This window comes from Lampetra planeri, chromosome 6 (genome assembly GCF_965212315.1).
Source record: "Lampetra planeri chromosome 6, kcLamPlan1.2.h2, whole genome shotgun sequence".
In the NCBI taxonomy this organism is placed as follows: Eukaryota; Metazoa; Chordata; class Hyperoartia; order Petromyzontiformes; family Petromyzontidae; genus Lampetra; species Lampetra planeri.
Genome location: NC_136112.1, coordinates 14,216,562 through 14,235,449, shown reverse-complemented (window position 1 = coordinate 14,235,449; position 18,888 = coordinate 14,216,562). Strand labels below are relative to the sequence as shown.

Genomic DNA, 18,888 nt, shown 5'->3' with positions numbered 1-18,888 from the left:
AAACCCACAGCAAAAACATTTTTTGCTGATGATGCTTGTGTTGTAATCGAAATGTCGTCATTTAATTTGTTTTTATTTTATACCTACGTGACTTTACCGAAAAAACCAAAGAGAATGGATCCCTGCAGGCACGAAAACTTCAAATCTCGATTCGCTTGGCTATTGCTAGAATTCCGAGAACGGGGGGCACGACGCCGTGACGTCTTCGCCTGCGTGATGACGTCGTGACGTCTTCGCCTGCGTGATGACGTCGTGACGTCTTCGCCTGCGTCATGACGTCGTGACGTAGTCAGCGGCGTCATGACGTCGTGACGTCTTCGCCTGCGTCATGACGTAACCAAATCGTGGCTTGTCAAGTTTTGTTGTGGGAACTGCAACATTTTTTGTTTACGCATTCAAGCACTCGCACACGAAACAAACACCGGGCAGAGTTCCCAAACTCTCATTCTCCCGGGAATTTCTCGGCGCCCTGGGCTTTTCTCAAGGCGCGGAAACCAAATGACACCGGCCGTTCCGCCAGCCGCGGCCCCGCGTTCGGCAGCCGGCTCCCTCCTTGGCCTTTAGCCGAGGCCTTGCCCGCCGCCTCGCTCTCGCCTGGATTCCCTGCGGGGATTGGGTGACCCCGGCTCGGTCGAGACCCTCGGGTCCGCAAGGTGCGGGATAGGCATGGCGTGAGGCGGCGGTGAAGGTGGCAAAGGCGGGCAAAGCGAGGCGATGGCTTCTGCTACTGCCTCCTCTTCTGCTGCTGCTGTGTCCGCAGCAGAGGCGGAGCGAGGAGCCGCGGACGGTCTGGACCCCAGGATCAAGGTGCTCGATTTGGGAAAGGGTGGTTCTCACACACACGCACGTGTTTGTGTGTTTGTATAACATCGCTTGCTCCTACAGTCTAAGTGTATTATAGGGGTGGATCTTTGCGTGTGAGTTTCTGGCATATGTCTATATTCCGATGTGTTGAGATGTAATAGATACGACAGTGTTCTTCACTAATTGTCAGATAGGGGCCACTTTCATTGATAAGACATCAGTGAGGTCAAATGTGAAACCGTTGGGGTTTGGCAGCATGATAGGGATTTTTCACTTTTGTATTTTGTCGGGGGTGGCACTTCAGGGGCCCGAACTAAAAGGCCACCAGGGGTCGCCGGTGGCCAGCGGGCCTTGCAATGAAGAACGCAGAGATCCAACGATTTACGTGACAAGCACCGATCAAATGTCGACAAAACAGTCGTATGAAGAATATACTGGGTGTGCGCCAAGTGTAATGCCGCTTCGTCTTTAATTATCAACTTTTTATCGACCTACATTTTTTAAAAGTCTTAATTTGCGAATGCCATTCTTTCCAGGAGCGTAGTTTACAATAATAATTCAATTTATATAGCGCTTTTCATCAAGGATCTCAAAGCGCTGTACAGGACACAGCAGCAGCAGACACTTAGCATAAAAATAATACTGGTAGGAACCACCTGGGTGGGGAGGGGTTGGTCACCCCGTGGTGCCCTTATAAAACTCAACGTTTAACCTACTCACACCGGCTTGTGCGCGCCCTCACAGTCGGCCATATTTGCGGAATACACCACGCTGCCGTTGACCCTGGCCATTGACCGAGCAACCCAACGTTTCTACCAGCTCCCTCCGCAGGAATGTGTTGTTGCTGAGATGTGTCATCCGTCATGGGGCGAAATATATGAAAATCTGAGGTTAGCCAGGACTGGGCTGTACGTTGGATGGAGGCAGAATAGTACCCCCGAACGGGTCCTGTGGTCTCTGATGTCCTCAGGCTTGCGTAAGGCTTGGCGTTATCTTGTTGTAGAATGACTTCTGCCAATCTGCAAGTCTGGACGCGTTCACCAATTACGGATTGAAAAAAATCGTCTTCAGCGTTACAATTTTTTGCAATTTCTATATTGTGTAAGAAATAAAGTGTTTGAAAGAAATGAGGCATTCATTTGAGGTATCCCTGGTGGTAACGCGTTCACCGCATGTTGAAGAGGTTCATGGTTCGAGTTCAGCGGCCACCCTGGTTCATACTTGTGGGTGTCTTAACTATAAAATAAAAAATATTTGTAAAAAACTTTTTTTTAAACACGCTTTTATGAAATGTACCGTACTAGTAATGGCAGAACTCCACGACTCCAGGAAGTGGCCGCAAAGCTTGCCATAACGTAAGGGGCTGTGGTGATTTACAGCCAACGTCAGTTGAGCGTGGACAATTAGACCCAAGCCGAAACATAACATATAAAAAAGAATGTTAAAAAAATATTAATATATTTATGATAGAATGTAGTATTGTCATCAGTATGACATAAGTATCCCAAGTTTGCAGTCGATACCACATTGGGAAGTGGGTTAAAATTGAGTTACAAGATTTGAGGATACAACGACGACAACAACAACAGTTAATAATAAAATATTTAAAAATACTTTTTTTTAAACACGCTTTAATGAAATGTACTGTCCGAGCTCCCCCTCCCCCTTGCCCTCTTCGCCCCTCCCCTCCCACATCCCGCGCCCCTGGGCATGGCTCCCCGAGGCTTGCCGTGACTTAAGGGACCACGTGGTGATTTACAGGCAACAGTTGAGCGTGGACAATTCGAGCCGTAAAAAGATTGTTTAAAATAATTTTTTTTAATGATAGAATATAGTATTGTCATCAGTATGACATAGCTATACGAAGTTTGCAGTCGATACGACTTTGGGAATACGGTTGAAATTGAGTTACAATATTTATTTTTTGAGGATACAACAGACGAAGTGAGTTAAATAAAAGCGTGTAATAATAAAAAGCGTGTAAATACTTTACGCTGTCCGCTTTACAGTGGAGGCTTAAGGTCCCGCGTCATCTTTTGCAAGAGCAGGCCTTCATATGCCAGCGTCAGTGTCCAGATTAAAACGACTACCAGCAAATTACTCAATTGGAATATCATTTTGCGACTGCGAAAAACGTTGCATGATCCTCCTGAAAAGGAGTCTGGAGAATCGGTGAGGCTTTCCTGGATAAACAAACATAATCGTAATTAATAACATACTATACAGTACACGTTATTTTAAGTGTACGTTTAAAAAGGCTAAATCCCATTCGACGGGACACTTATTTGGCTAGAGAGACCTGCAAATACAGGTTTGATAGTTTGTAAGAGAGGGGAGTCCAGTGAGGCAATGTCTTTTTCATTGGAGACCTGGGAAAGACATGGCTTGATCAGGTATGGAAGATAATAAAGTAATGCGTGGTAGTATGCTTCGTGCAATTTATGCATTAGGTACCAATAATTTTAAAGTATGTACAGTGTATTCTTGGTTCTTTCGGTAAAGTCACGTAGAAATAATAAAATAATAAAAATAAAACAATAACATTCTCACGACGTTTCGATTGCAACACAAGCAATCATCATCAGGTGTGAAAAAGTTTGATGATGATTGCTTGTGTTGCAACGAAACGTCGTGATAATTTTATTGTTGTATTTTTATTATTTTATTATTTCCCTTCTACGTGACTTTACCGAAAGAACCAATAATATGAATCCCTGCAGTCACGAACGCTTTAAATCGAAATATGTACAGTATATTAAACAAATAACTTCAGTTAAAAGATTAAATCTATTGAGAGACATTCAGCAGCTTAGAGGCTAATCCCTATGTCTGAGCACTGAACCAGCACAGCTGAAAGACCCTGAGTTCAAATCCGGACAGCTTCTTGCGTATAATAACACCCCTGTTCTCGATTGGAGTGAGTTGATGGGCTCATACTCTTTGGTTCTTTCGGTAAAGTCACGTAGGTGAAAAAAGAATAAAATAAAAATAGAAAATAAGAATAAAATAAAAATAGAAAATAAAAATAAAATTATAGAAATAACTAAATTAAATCACGACGTTTCGATTGCAACACAAGCAATCATCATCAGGTGTGGAAATCACAGCTTGTGTTGCAATCGAAACGTCGTGATTTAATTTAGTTATTTCTATTTTTTTTTATTATTATTTTATTCACCTACGTGACTTTACCGAAAGAACCAAAGAGTATGGATCCTTGCAGTCACGAAAATTTAAAATCTTGATGGGCTCAGCCTGGTCAGTAGTAGCTAAAGAAACAAAAACACATTTTTACATTTGGTTTTGTACCTGGATATTTAAGGGAATGAGCTTTGAGAAATTATTCTTGAACAGATTGTCATTGGGTGAACCACTCTTCCATACAACTAAAGTATCATGTCTTAACGGTTGAGATAGACCCCTGAATCATATCACATAAGACCTACAACGATTTATTTTCCCACACTCAAGCATGGGGCAATGGTCATCTGAATGTTGGCAGTCCTCAACCAGCAGTTAAAATTGTGTACATTGTTATGGTGTGGACATGTCTCTGCATAGGACATCTGTGTCACTTGAGGATGATTATCCACTGTGATGAGTGAGTATTAAAGGAGTTTTAGATACGAATGTAACAGTAAAACCTTTGATTGCGAGCATAATTCGTTCCAGAAACGTGTTTGTAATCCAAAGCACTCGTATATCAGTTGTGATCACGTGACGCTCGGCAGACAAAGCGTATACACGTACTACTCGTATTGCAAGACCTCGCTCGTTTATCAAATTAATATTTACTTAAAAATTTTGCTCGTCTTGCAAAATACTCGCAGACCAAGTTACTCGCAATCCAATGTTTTACTGTATAACCTCTTGTTGCAACAGCCCTTTCTTGTTCAGCAGTTCTACTGCTGTGTCTTTCTACCTGATGACGATTGCTTGTGTTGCGATCGAAACGTCGTGATTTATTATTTATTTTTTCGACCTACGTGACTTTGCCGAAATAACCAAGGAGTATGGATTCCTGCAGCCACGAAAACTTCAAATCAATATAGTGCAGTTGGAACACTGGTAGGGAAATAAAATAAACTTGAAATATGTCAAATGTTTAATTGCACGGCCTCGTCACACTGCATTCTATGCTGAAATGCACAGTGTACAGTCCTGGTCAGTCGTTGACAACGACCCTGACAGACTGAACCACTTCCCTCGTGTGCGTGTGCAAACAAGGGACAGGATGTGAACCAAAGGGAGGAGAGACAATGGTTAGAAAACAAACGCAGTGGGAGGCTGAGGAAGAACAGCAAGATGATTGTGTGTACTTGTGCTATGGCTGCATATGGTTACTCATAGCTTGTACAACTACATGCGCAGTCCATTGCACGGACAGTATTAGCAATTATGGATATATTACTCTCTTTTTCGAATCCCACTCAGGGGTCAACTCGGTCCATGCTTCCTCTGAGGTCGATAAAATAACTAACATTTTCTGGGCAGTCAGTAATGTTTTTCACCGGGAGAGACTGGTCCCTACCACGGGAATTGAAAACTCATTTCTTTAGAACTCCTTTTTATGCTAAGTTTGTTCTCCCCCCCCACACCTCCGATTAGCACTGTTAGCTACATATGGTGCGAAAGAAGTTCAACATACATGCACACGTTATAACTGGCATGGGGCTGCTAATAGAGATGAGCACCATCTGAGCACCATCCCATTTCTTGTTTGAGCCAGGGAAACAGACTTTGGTTTGATACAAAACTGGGCTCAAGGAACAGAACAGAAAGACTGTTGATTATAAAGACTGCGGGGGCGGGGACTGTGCCCTCACTTTCATTCATGCCGCTTCCCCATCCCACAACACAGTTTCCACTCAAACGTGTGTCTTTTAACCCTCGCTCAGAAAGCCAAGGAGGATATCAATTGGGGGCCCAGTGGCAGACAAGTGCCCATAGGGCAAATACTTTTACAGATTTGCACAATGGGGGATCCAAAAGCCACACTGTTAATCGCTGCCCTTCTCCCTCTCTTTCTCACGCACCTTTTCCAGGAGGAACTGGAGAAATTAAACCAAGCAAGTGAAGAAATCAATGAGCTGGAAGTAAAACTCACAGTAAGTCAACGTCGTCTGAGTTCAATTCTCAGTCGTGCCCAACAGTGATGGTTGAAATCTGAACCGGTCCTGGTCGCAACCGTTCACAAATGTGTACTAACCTATGTGGTGTGAGCCCTGGGGAGCCCTTCATCTAGAAAATGATTGACAACAGGTAGCAAATTATTATATTATTTTAGATGCATGCTTGCAGCATGTCTCCCCACAGACGTGTAGAGGCAAGCACAATGCTCACTTGGTCCAAGAGTTGAACCGGTTTAACCGTTTTCAGTATTCTGATTACCGAGTTGTCTTGTTTTGCATTCGGGACTTGTATTTGTACCACACCGTTTATGAGCTGAGAAACCTTTACGATTGAAAGCGTGTGTTTGCTCAAATGAGCATGCCGCAGTGCCAATTTTATTTGGCGGCCGTGAGCCAGTGAGGGAAATTGCACATAACCATGGTAGGGACCAGGCTGTCCACATGACAAGCGCTGTTGGCTGTTGGCTGTGTACAAAGTGGTACTCATTTAATTAATTATAGGGGGTGATGGGCTATGTTGAACTCACGCGGGGTTGTGAATTCACAAAGTTCCCAAGGTGAGATGATCGTTTAGGCATAACGCCACCTGGTCAATAAAATTACCATTGCAGTTACAGTGAGCAGTGGTAGTTGGTCGTAAATGCAGCAGTTACTGAACCCAATTAAAATGATTCAGCCAAGTTACAGCAGTGAGATGAGCAATATTGGGCAAGCAAAGACTTAATTATCTGGACCGCTTGGCACTTGGCGGACACCCTAATGATGCTGTTATATTCCGTAATTTTCAGCATCATGTGTGTAAGTTTGCTTGTGTGTATCTCTACATGTGTGTGTGTCTATAGGGTGAGTTCCACTGCACGTGTGTGTGTATTCATTTACATGTGATTGGGTAACTATATGCTTGGGTATATATATACGTGCGAGAATGTGTACTCACCCATGTGTATATGCGTGTCTGTTTAAATATTGACTTAAAGCTTTCGTAACTGCAGGAATTCATATTCTTGGGTCACGTAGATAGGTTAAAAGAAAATAACAAAAAAAGAACCAAAAACTAGGACGTTTCGATTACAAAACAAGCAGTCGTCTGCAGGAAAAGGAAGACGACCGCTTGTGTTGCGATCGAAACGACGTAGTTTTTTTTTGTTATTTTCTTTGTACCTATCTACGTGATTCTATGGGTCTTTTGGTAAAGCCACGTAGATAGAAAAATAATACAAATATCACGACGTTTCGATCACAACACAAGCAATCGTCCTCAAGTGCAGACGATTGCTTGTGTTGTGATCGAAACGTGATATTTTTATTATTATTTTTCTATCTACGTGGCTTTACCATAAGACCCATAGAACATGTATTCCTGCAGTCACGAAAGCTTTAAGTCAACATCTATCTAGTGACTTTACCGAAAGACCCAAGATAATACGTGTCTGTTTACTTGGGTGTTTGTCTGTGGGTAGGGGGAGGAGATGCGTGTGTCCAGACCTGCATGCGTGTGTTGACGTGTGTGCTCGGTGCACCTTTGTACTCACAGCTCGGCATGCCAGTGTGTGTACGTTTCAACGTGTGCCCGTGTTCGCCCCCAGGCTACCAGAGCTGAGTACTGCAGGGTTCTGTCTGAATCGGCCAAGAAGCTAAATGTGTGCGCAACGAAGTTGGGCAGCTGTGTGGAGCGGGCACGGCCTTATTATGAAGCCAGACGGCAAGCCAAAGAGGTCAGTATTTTGTCTGCAGGTGTGTATGTAAAGGCGTCTGTGTTTATTTAAACTGGTCCTCCCCTAGGTCGACTGAGCCTCAAAAGAGTTCCTGGTACGGTTTGTAAACATTGGCACTCGGGAGACAAATGCGGACGGGCGTGGTGTTGGCCACCTAGTGTGCCTTGCCAATTTTCACAGGTGCTCGCTAACAGCACTTGCGTCAACGGTCTATTAAGGCTTTACGAGGGATTTTTGTCTTTGTTCATTAAGCCCTCAAAGTGCCCTTGGCACAGGTGCCGTGGTGACGTCACCGTCACTTAGTGGCGAATGGCGGGTATTGGTATTGTTAAAGCTCCGAGACGTGCCTGGCAGAGGTCGCAATCGGGTACCCGATATCCGTACCCTACCCGATACCCGGCTACCCGTACCCAGCCGGGTATCGGGTACCCGTTTGCGACCCTGGTGCGGCTGGGTACGGATGGGCCGTGAGTCACTGGTGAGTCACCGTTTGTCACTCATTTCCCAACGTCTTGTCTCTTCTCACAATTCAAATTCCTAGAATCAACCCACCCACGCCTGCAACATGGCTTCATCCCAGAGGTCGCAATCGGGTACCCGATACCCGTACCCTACCCGATACCCGGCTACCCGTACCCAGCCGGGTATCGGGTACCCGTTTGCGACCCTGGTGCGGCCGGGTACGGGTAAGGAATCAAAACCCGTTTGCGACCTCTGGTGCCTGGTTTGGCTGAGACAGTCCCGGTTTCAGAAAAAGTTGTCCCTGTGTCTGAAAGCATTTGCCAAAAATTGGGACATTGTCCCACTTTCCAATTGTCTGGCCTCATGCTCGACTCATGATGCGGGCAAAGATTTGAAGCTACCTGAGTAGTGGGAGGGGTTGGCAAAGGAGTGAGCTTAGCAATGTAAAAGTGGGTGGGGCTGAAGGAAAGGGGCTGCCATCTCGCCATGTGTCCTCCACTACAATCACGCTGACTGGACTTGGATTTCTGGATATTCTTGGCCTCTCCTCGATACATTCAGCCTTAAATGTGTCGTGGGTTGAATAACTAGAAGAGAGCTTCTCTGAGGCAACACAGTTTTTATTATCAACACAGAGAGGTAACGGCCCCTCACACCCGATAAACTATGGAGGTTACTCTCCAGACTAATAGGCCTCTTATTGGCTAATCTACAAGTCCTCCCTGAGTGAAGCTTGAATCTTCACTGGTATATAAGCTGGAGCCGACCCTTGCCAGGGGTACGGCTCTGCCCTTGAGGCTCTTCAGTCTTCAGGAGGCTTCTTGCCTTCAGCTGGACAACGACTGCCGGGACCGTTCAGAGGTCCGGCTTTTATAGAGAGCCGTGGCTCGCTCTGCCCTGGCCACGCCTTCCTTCTCGAACCTTCGAGAGGATCCGGGGATGATGTCATCCCCCAGCCCCCCCCCCTCCTGGGGTCTGGGGTCTGCCCCTTTTACATACTGTTACATAGGGTAACCGTTGGGCGCTCTGGCCCAGAGACTCTCAGCTTTGGGGCTCAGCCCTTCTTGCCCTCTATTGGCCTGTGGCCGGCATTGCCGGCAACTCCATGGGAACGGCACATCTTGGCCCAATAACAGCGTTACAAATGCATAGGAGATATGGTGTGTCAACGTCAATGCTGTGAAGCTAAAGGTTTTCGGGTATAGAGTCGTGCTTACCTTAAAAGGCATTAGGTCCTTTAAGGCTAAACTGGAGATCGCAGTTTGTATCCAGACATTGCCGCCACATAGTGCCGATTGGCAGCTTTCTTTGTTGTCTATGGATGTGTGTTTTGGTGTATTTGGGTCAATAGAGTTGACCGCGTGGATTAGATAACCTACACAAGTTATAGATATCATATTGACCATTAATCGATCCAACCTGGCAGCTGCACTACGAACCTGGCGACCCGGGTTCGATTCCCGCTCACGGCAAACACCAGTGACGATTATTTGAACCGGTCCTGGGCCTCCCCTAGGTCGACTCAGCCTCAAATGAGTACCTGGTGCGGTGTGTAAACATCGCCACTAGGGAGACAAAGGCGGTCGGGCGTGGCGCTGGCCACCCACCCCCTCGTGTACCGTTCCGGCCTTCATAGGTGCTACTCGCTAACGGCACTTGCCCCAACAGTCTGTTAAGGCTATACGGTGGATCTTTGTGTACGAATATACCTGTGTGTTTGCACGTGTGTGTGTGCGCGCATGTACGTGTGTGTGCACGTGCGTATGTGTGTGTGCGTATGTGTGAGCGTGTTTCAGGCCCAGGCGGAGGCACAGCGCGCTGCACTGCGGTACGAGCGTGCCGTCAGCATGCACGCCGCCGCCAGGGAGATGGTGTGCGTGGCCGAGCAGGGCCTGGCCTGCAGGGGCGGCACCCTCGATCCAGCCTGGCAAGAGATGCTCAATCATGCCACCATAAAGGTATTGTAATATACGTGTGTGTGTGTGTGGAGGGAGCGGTATCGTAGCGGTTAACACACTGTGCCACGAACCTGGCGACCCGAGTTCGATGGCCAATGCTAGTGAAGATTATCTGAACCGGTCCTGGGCCTCGCCTTGGTTGACTGAACCTCAAATGAGTACCTGGTGTGTGATGTGTAAAGATCAATACTCGGGAGACAATTACAGCATGTGTGTATACACACACACACAAACCCTCATCTCTAAGACTGTCCTTGTAATGGGAGATGGGCGATTTCATGAGCAGGGTTTGTCCCGAAGCTAGGGTAGTGGTACTGCTAATTTAGTACAACTAACCAAGGGATATGAAGCTTTAAATAGGCCTGTTGCAGAGACAAACAATAGTACAGGAGTGTCCTGCCAGCCATCAACCACCACAATTGCAAGCTGCGCGATCTAGCAGAGGGGAAAAAAGTGCCAGTGCACAGTGGCATTAACCACATTGGTTTGTGATGACAACTTTTCGATGTTGACCTTGCACAGTACCTGCCCCTGTGGTCTATATGCTACATATCTCTAAACACAGAAGCTTCGTCTTTGATCATTGTCGCCCCCGCACGTGCGCTGCAGGTGAATGATGCAGAGGCCGACCGCCTGCACAGTGAGAGGGAACACCAAAGCCGGGCGCTCCGCTCCCAGAATGCCGAGCGGCACCTGCAGCAGCTGGCATCGTCGCTGCGCCGCGTGGTGATGAAGTCGCGACCGTACTTCACTCTCAAGGCCACGCTGGGAACTCAGCTCGAGGTCTTGAGTGCACTAAATGCCCTCTTCCTCGTCATCCTCGTGTGTTCACTGTCACGGTAGAGGATAGAAGATAGCGGCTTGAACGTTTTGGAAATAGGACATGGGAGGAAAGCGTCGATTGTGATGGGTGGGATGCTTTAGAAAAGCAACGAGTAAATAAGCCTGTGGCCTTTTACGGACACGTGCATTCACAGGATGCTAGGAACCTTAATGAAAGGATATGGTAAGCAACTTGATACTTGAGAATAGAACATTGGCCATGAAGTTTTGTGGGTGTAATCAAGGAGAGGAGGTTGAGATGGAGGAGGCACCAGTGCAGCGTAAAGGAAGGACATGTAACCAAGACATGCACAGGAGTGGCAGCCGGAGGTCGGCAACCATGCACAATACCTAAAGCCAGGTAGTGATGATGATGATGATGATGAGACGGTAAGAGTGATCTTGGATGTTGGGTGTTGATTGAAACATTAGCATATCTGGCCAAAGTTAAGGAAGCGATAGCAAGGAGCGGTGGCATCAACAATTAATTTCTTGTCGGGGTTGGATTCAACTTGTTATAATCCTCGTGTCAGTTCACTTACGTGAGTAACATTTTATGGGATGCAATAGAGGTTGACCCATAGAAAGACTTGGCCCCACCATAGGAATGTGGACTTTCCATTGCCACTGGACAAGATCACTCTCCTTCACATTCAGTATCGAGGCAAAAAACAAGTTTTAAATAAAATTGAATACACAGTATAGGATGATTTGTGTGTGGTCAATGGGCACAGATCATAAGATCACTCCACTTGAAACCCAGCCAAGGCGCAGGTGGCTGCCCAGAGACAAGCTCAGCGTCTCAGTTGTGCCGGCTCAGGGTTCTGTCACTGCCAATGTGAATTTGACGAGAGGGATGTAGTCCCAGTCCTTGAATTCTTTATCTCAGAGGTGCTGCCTCATGCCTCTCACGGGGCCATGAGTAGCCCTTTTCGGTACAAGATCTCTGCAATAAGTCTTCCGAAACAGTCATCCTGAGCCTACTGAACCACCCATCCACATGGTGTACAATGCAGTTCGCATTTGTGTTAAACGATCCACCCTTTTGTACATTGCAGGAGAACAAATCCAACGTGACGTCGCTGGAAAAGAAGGCCCGCGATGCCAAAGCTCGCTATGCAGCCGCCCTGCGGAGCCTTGAGAAGATCAGTGAGGAGATGCACAAAGAACGGCAGCTTCGGCCCCAGCAGCAGAAGCAGCCGTCCCCGCAGCCCGGCCAGCTGCTGACCAAGCAACAGGAACCTGATCAAGAGAACCAGCAAATCAAACAACAACACAGGCATCAAGAGCTGCCAAATGACCTTCAGCGAGACTGGGGGCAAAGCGCCAAACAGAACAACGGCCGACAGCAGGGAAACGGTCAAAGCCAACAGGAGTCAATCGATAATCGGCAGCAGACATCCGTGCAAAAGCAAATTCACAGAGGAGAGTGTGCACCACAAACACAGAGCGGGCAGCAAACCCAGTCATGGCAATCCAGCAATAAGGAAGCAGGAAGTCCTGGCGATGGAACTGCATCCCCGGAGTGGGATTCCCATGATCCCCTGGGTGTTGCTCCGCTCTCCGCCGTTCCCACCATCAAGCTGAGCCGCGCGGAGACCGGCGCCACCTCGGAGTCTGGTTCGGATGAGGATTTCATCGAGGCGGTGCAAGTGAACGTGCCGACACTCACCTGCGTTCCAGAGCTCGATGCCGTGGGCGAATTTTACCTGCCGGAAGACGAGGTGGAGGAGGAGGAGGAGAAGAACGTTGTGCAGTGGGATGGTCTGCCACCACGGCAGGGCAGGAAGCAGCCAGAGCGAAGTGTACGCGATGTCTTGGGGGCGGAGGGCCAGGCCATGCCCCCGCTATTCCGGGACGGATCGGAAGGTGGCACGACCCACTCCCTAGCGGCGCTCAACGCCCTCCGCTCCGACGCTGACCTGGAATTCGCGCTGAGCTTCCATGCCGCGGAATCGGAGCTGGCGCTGCCACCGGACACGTGGCCCGAGCCGGACGGCGACTCGCTGTCGCTGGGAAGCCTGCGCAGCTTCGCATCCGACCTGCAGAAGTGCGACTCGGTGGATCACCTGGCCGGGCTGGCCGACACCCTGAGTCTGTGTGGGAGCGACGGAGGAGCCGGGCCGAGGGCAGGCGGTGAGGGGCGAAGAGGGACAGCGACGGCGCTGTCGACAGAGGCGCAGGCGGCCGCGGCCGCAGGGGGCTCGGCACTCTGGGTGCGAGGGAGCAGTAAGCAGCACCAGCGCAGCATCAGCATGTGACTGCGGTGGTCGGTGTTTCGAGCAGTACAGGCAATTGACCCTGGAGGGTGAGCGTGTGAGTAAGTAAGGGGGGTTACCTATCAAGACAACAAGTGTCTCCGTGTTCAAATGAGTGTGGCGAGGCACTCCTTCTCCATTGGCTCTTCATTGCTGATTGTGGAAATGCTGCATTCCTTTGTCAGCCCAGTCTCTCTGCATAAGGTGACCGCTGATGACTTCCCACACACAAGTGCTCAGCTAATTGACCCAGGAGCCATGGTAAAGGGCAGTGTGCTCCATTGGCCCTGGGCAGCTAGAATTTGAACTTTACAACATTTTAATTGATAAATTGAATGCTCTGGAACAAGCACAACCAGGCTGGATATGTAGAGAGATTATTATTGAATTAAAATACCAAATTAATGAGCAATGTGGCAGTGCTTATCTCCTTCGTTGGCGCCCCCTGAGTCAGGGGTGGAAACTTTACTTTTTTGCCGCAGGATTTAATCTCGGGCTGTCCACAAAGTGCCCACCCACCTCAATCAACCCTGATAGGATGAAGGACTTCCTAAAAGAGAAAAGTCTCTAGGCCTTGAACTGGCTGCCTGCCTGCCTGCCCCTCTTGAAATTTAAGCTCGAGTGGAAGAAGGGGAGAAGGAAGGTAGAGGTAGGAGTCATCAGTGGAGATGACTTGGGGAGGGGCGGGAGGGCGTTCCACACAATGCGGACAACAGAAGAGTCACTTTCTGTGCAGCACTAATCATCTGCCCGCTCGTTTGAGCACTGAGACACTTGTATTGAACGCATGTGGGACGACGGCCTGATTTGCAAAATCACAATGTGTGTGTGTCTACGTGGAAACGAGCCCTTTTTGAGTTGTCCTCTGCTTTACTTAACGCTGACCCCCTATATCACGTGCACTCCAATAACACTACTGATACGCATTTAATGCTCTGTGCGCAACCAACATTGTAACGCTATTCGTATCGCCTGCTTGACGGCTAGGGACGAATAGCAAATCGTACTATTTAAATAACGGGTCACTGCTGTCATCCATCAAGTATCGGATGTCTGAAAGAGTTATTATTTGGATTTTGCTGGTGTGCAATGCCACTTCTAGGTGTCTGGGGGTATGTGGGGTAAATGTCTGTGTCCGCGTATGCATGAAAACATATTGTACAGCACTGGAATTTGATATGCAGCAAGCTTGGCAGCTTGAATGTTAAATATAACTTATTTTTTGTAAGCTATTTTTTTATATTATATCAAACGCATAGCGAACAAAATAATTTAGGCTTAATTTAATATCCTACTAAGTGGCGTTTAGTTGTGCATTTTACATATTCAACTTAGCACCTGTGAATATATTCGAAAATCTTATCGAGTTGACTAAGATGGCGCAGAATACTCGGTGGTTGTCATACAGCAACTGAGGTGGCACTTCTGGAATCCAGAGTTTGAGAGTCTCACCTGTGATTGAAATGGGCATTCTCAGTTCTAGAGAGGTGATGAGGCTCAATCTGACCAACAAATACTGCATAAAAATAAAACTCAATAAGTGCGGTCTATGGTCAATTCTTCAGCCGAGCTCCGATTAAAATCTGTGAAGGTATGGGACTGACTGATACGTGGCGAAGCACTCTTTGTAAAACGTGTAAAGGAGGAGAAATCTCGCTTTGAGTGGCAGAGGCTGATTGAAGTAGTTCAGTTCTATCTCTCCGAGGGCTGTTCTGGGACGTGATCTTCTACCGGCTATTTGAATTTCAGAAGAATGCTTATTTTGTCTCGTGTCATTACCGTACTGTGATACGTCGTCATAAAAAAGACATTGTTTTGTAAGTGGAGCGAGTTGTACATAGAACATGATCAGTCTTAACTGAAGGTCCACTCTACTATGCGTTTCACATGACAGCCATCGCCACCCGTGTTGAGAGTGAACTTTGCCTGGATACATTGCCTTAACCAGAGTGTATGGCGCTGTGTGTGTACATTGGTCGGTCTCTCGTGTGGGTATGAACAACACCAGCGTTGCTAGAGCCAACTGATATTGAGTAGCAGAAAATGTATCGCATAACTTTCACTGATGCTGCCCCCCCTCCCTATGACTAGCACACTGGACTTGCAATCCAGAGGTTACCTATTCGATCTCACACAGCTGTTAAACAGAGGGCAGGTTTCTTAAACCGCCGCCCCCCACCTCAGGCTCTGTCCACGCAGCAGTATAAATGGGCACACCACAGTTGATCGGCAGGTCATGTGTGGTGGGTAAAGCGTGGGTATCCCCCCACCTCTTCCAAGACGTGTGGTCAGTGTGGAAGAGTAGGATACAATACCATACAAGGGGACTAATAGAGCTGCTCCCCTTAGAGGAGTCGCTTCTACCGACAGTGGTGTGAGCACGATATTGCAACAACAACAAAAATGTAATTGAATGCTCGAAATCAAATAGGTTTTTAAAGGTCAAAGTGTCTCTAGCTGAAATTAACGTGACGTGACACTCGTCTCTATCGTATGTATGTATGTATGTTGAACTTATTTTGCATCGTATGTAGCCAAGCGTGCTGTTGGTGACCCTCAGACAGCAATGGAAATCCGACATTGTTAGCCTGCCACAAATTGGTACACACAGACAGACGATGGGCTGAGTTGAACTGCTCTCTGACCATACTCTTTGGTTTTTTCGGTAAAGTCACGTAGGTAAAAAATAAAATAAATGTAAAATGAAAACAACTAAATTAAATCACGACGTTTTGGGCGCAACACAAGCTTCCGTTTTCAGGTGGGGACAAAACAGCGAAAAAAGAATAGCTTAAGTGTGCCGTGTTGCGCCCGAAACTTCGTATTTAATTTAGTTGTTTTCATTTTTCATTTATCTTATTTTTTACCTACGTGACTTTACCGAAAAAACAAAGAGTATGGATCCTTGCAGTCACGAAAACTTCAAATCTAGATCTGCTCCCTGACCGTTTGTTGAAATGAAAACCTTCCAACAGATCTAGACACGGTGGTTCCTGGGTTTGTTACAAAAAAAATAGCTGCGATTTAACACAAGGGTGGTTTAAATATATATTTTTTTTTGCTTGTGTTGAATGTAGTGTATTGTGAGTTCAAGTAGCTGTGTGCACTTTTACATGATAGGTAATACGTGGTTTGTGCTTTATGTTCTGGACAGAAAAATGTAGAAAGTTTAACTTAAATATAATTGTATTTTTTATGTGGCTGTCAAAACCTGGCATGACCGAACTACTGATTCATTAATCTTACGCCTTACGCACTGTGCACTCTTGGGTAATCATGCATTGCTGTAATCAGACTCGTTTTGCTCAGCGTGAACTGCTTACTTATGAGGATGACTCTCAATTACAAATAATTGAAAGGTAGTTAAAACTAATTGACATGGGGAAATGATTGTGTCAGCAGCTTGGGTTAATAAAATCCATAAATGACGATAAAGCCCCACCATCGTAACAGGGCTAAGCTGTAAAACTACGAGTTTCAAATAACACACGCACAGACACGTGTACTCGGCACACGAGTGCGTTAAGCAAAAACCAGTCGGCATTTCCTGCAGTAGTGCATTGTGGTCCTCTTGTCCTAGGTCACTGTCAAAATAAATGTGAGTACACGTGACCGGACTGACTTAATTTATTCATTATTATTTTTGTTACGCGCACAAAATGAGCCTGAAAGTATGTATAATGTATGTTGAACTTCGTTTGCATCGTACTTATAGCCAACCGTGCTTAATCGGAGGTGCGAAAATACACTCCGTGGTCTCATCTAACCGTAGAAGTGGAGACGTACATGGGTTTCCGCAGGCAGACTTCGAAGCAGAGAGCATTTGTGACGACTGTACCGATGAGTCCGAAAATGATAAAACCGGTCCACAGTTTGTCTATCGCTGCGTCGGTGCTGCCTGTCATTCGGTCACATTTGCTCAAATGTATTCGGTTGGTGACCTCTTAAGACAAGAGCCACAGTGCAGTTCTGCAGGAACTGTCGGTGGCTTTCTTGCATACGCTCAGAGGCATGGCGCTGTTTGCAGGTGGTGCCGTGATCTTTTAAACATGAGCTGACGCAAAGACGGCAGTGGTCGGGTGAAGACGGAATCCACCACAGGCTGAAATCTAATTAGAGTGCTGTTGGGTTGACATTAACGACAACATATTAGAATTAAACAAGTTAATTATTATTATGTTTATTTGAAAATGCTAAATATGAGATTATTGTTACATTGCTTCTAAAACATGGAGCAATCAGTCGACAGACTGATTATATTACATCAGCCCCAATTCTGACCAATATACATCCGGTTAATATATATACTGCGGAAATCAAAACACATTGTTCAACGTGAATCAATCACTGTCGCTGCACTAATAATATAAAATGTGTGTGTGGGGGCTACGGTGGCAAATAAATACTAACGGACTACGTAATCAGCGTGACGCTTATGCACTGTGTCAGCAAAGGTATCACCTTCTCAAGTGACAGCATTAAACATTTATATAGACTGCATTGACGCGGCAGTCAAAAGCGATGCCGTGTATGACCCATAGTGCTCAACGCTAGCGCACACTTTTTAAAGGCCCTCGCACACCATACAGGTGTTCTTCTATAGGCGTAGCCACTGCCAGTGACTTCGTGTATGCCCCGTAGCACACGTGGTACCGTATAGCCGGTGATCTTTTAAAGCAGATAAAAATTTAACCGTTACATTTGTTGTGAACATCAACTCATTTGACGTCGATATTTTGCTGCTCTTAGCAATTGTTGGATGGTGGTTTTCTCATGGAAATCCTACATTGCCATGAAATGTGGCCGGTCCCTGCATTGATATGATCACTCTTGATTTATGCTATTGTTGTAGGTACACGTACAGTCATTTGTCAGTCCACTGCTGGATGAAGGCCTCCCCACACTGCAAGCTATGAGGGGGGGACATTATATTTCACGTTACGTCTACTACCACCACGCTGGTCCATGTATGTTGACGGAAATGGTGAGCATAGACGAGGGAACATAGACGTGCAGTACAACATTGCATTCTGTTGCGCCACGGTCTACTGACCACCATGTAGCACAGCTCCGCATCCGCCAATGACAGCCTGGCAAGCGTGGGTGGTTGTCTATCCGAGTTATCTTGGATCAAACCCTGCTTAGCTTCTGAGATGTGACAAAATTGGGCGCATTTTCGTCACATGCTTTTCGGGTCGATGGACTTGCCGGCATTGCACCACGTTGAATGGGCAGGCAGTCAGCCACACTAACGACTGTGAGCCTGTGCAGCGCTAGGTTGAAAGTTTGTTTCGAGTCGTGCTAAGCCTGGAACTTTAAATGTGTAAATTGTTCACATTTATTTGCACCAATGTTGGACGAGTGTCCACAAACACTTAATGTTTAAAATAAGACTACTGAAGCTGGTGTCTGCTACTGGGCTACGGCGATAAAGTGTGATTGCACGTGCGCTTGATGTACAATGACATGCGTGTACGTGTGTATGATCATACGTAAAGTGAATGTATGCAAACGTGTTGTGTGTCTACGTGTAGTGAGTTTACCCGAAATATATGGCAAAGTACATCATGCGTATGCACAATAGAACAATAAAGAATGTTGTTGCATTTTTTATTCCTGCATTTTGTTCCATTCATTTCAATGCACAGCGTCATGCAATTTGCAGTATACTTCTTATTGATGAGAGGATCAAACCAGCGGTAAATCATCCCTTGTTCAACTGCAGGCAACCGCAAAG

At 46.6% G+C, this 18,888-nt stretch overlaps 1 protein-coding gene across 1 annotated transcript; it reads left to right on the top strand.

The window, feature by feature from the left end:
* Positions 1 to 327: 327 nt before the first annotated feature.
* SH3BP5L (SH3 binding domain protein 5 like) lies at positions 328 to 18,762 on the top strand. The gene is made up of 6 exons (XM_078595657.1): positions 328 to 807; positions 5,850 to 5,912; positions 7,523 to 7,651; positions 9,910 to 10,071; positions 10,681 to 10,854; positions 11,952 to 18,762. Exons 1-6 carry the CDS (start codon positions 715 to 717, stop codon positions 13,152 to 13,154), a joined length of 1,824 nt encoding a protein of 607 aa, XP_078451783.1. The 5' UTR covers positions 328 to 714; the 3' UTR covers positions 13,155 to 18,762.
* The last annotated feature ends 126 nt before the right edge of the window (positions 18,763 to 18,888 follow it).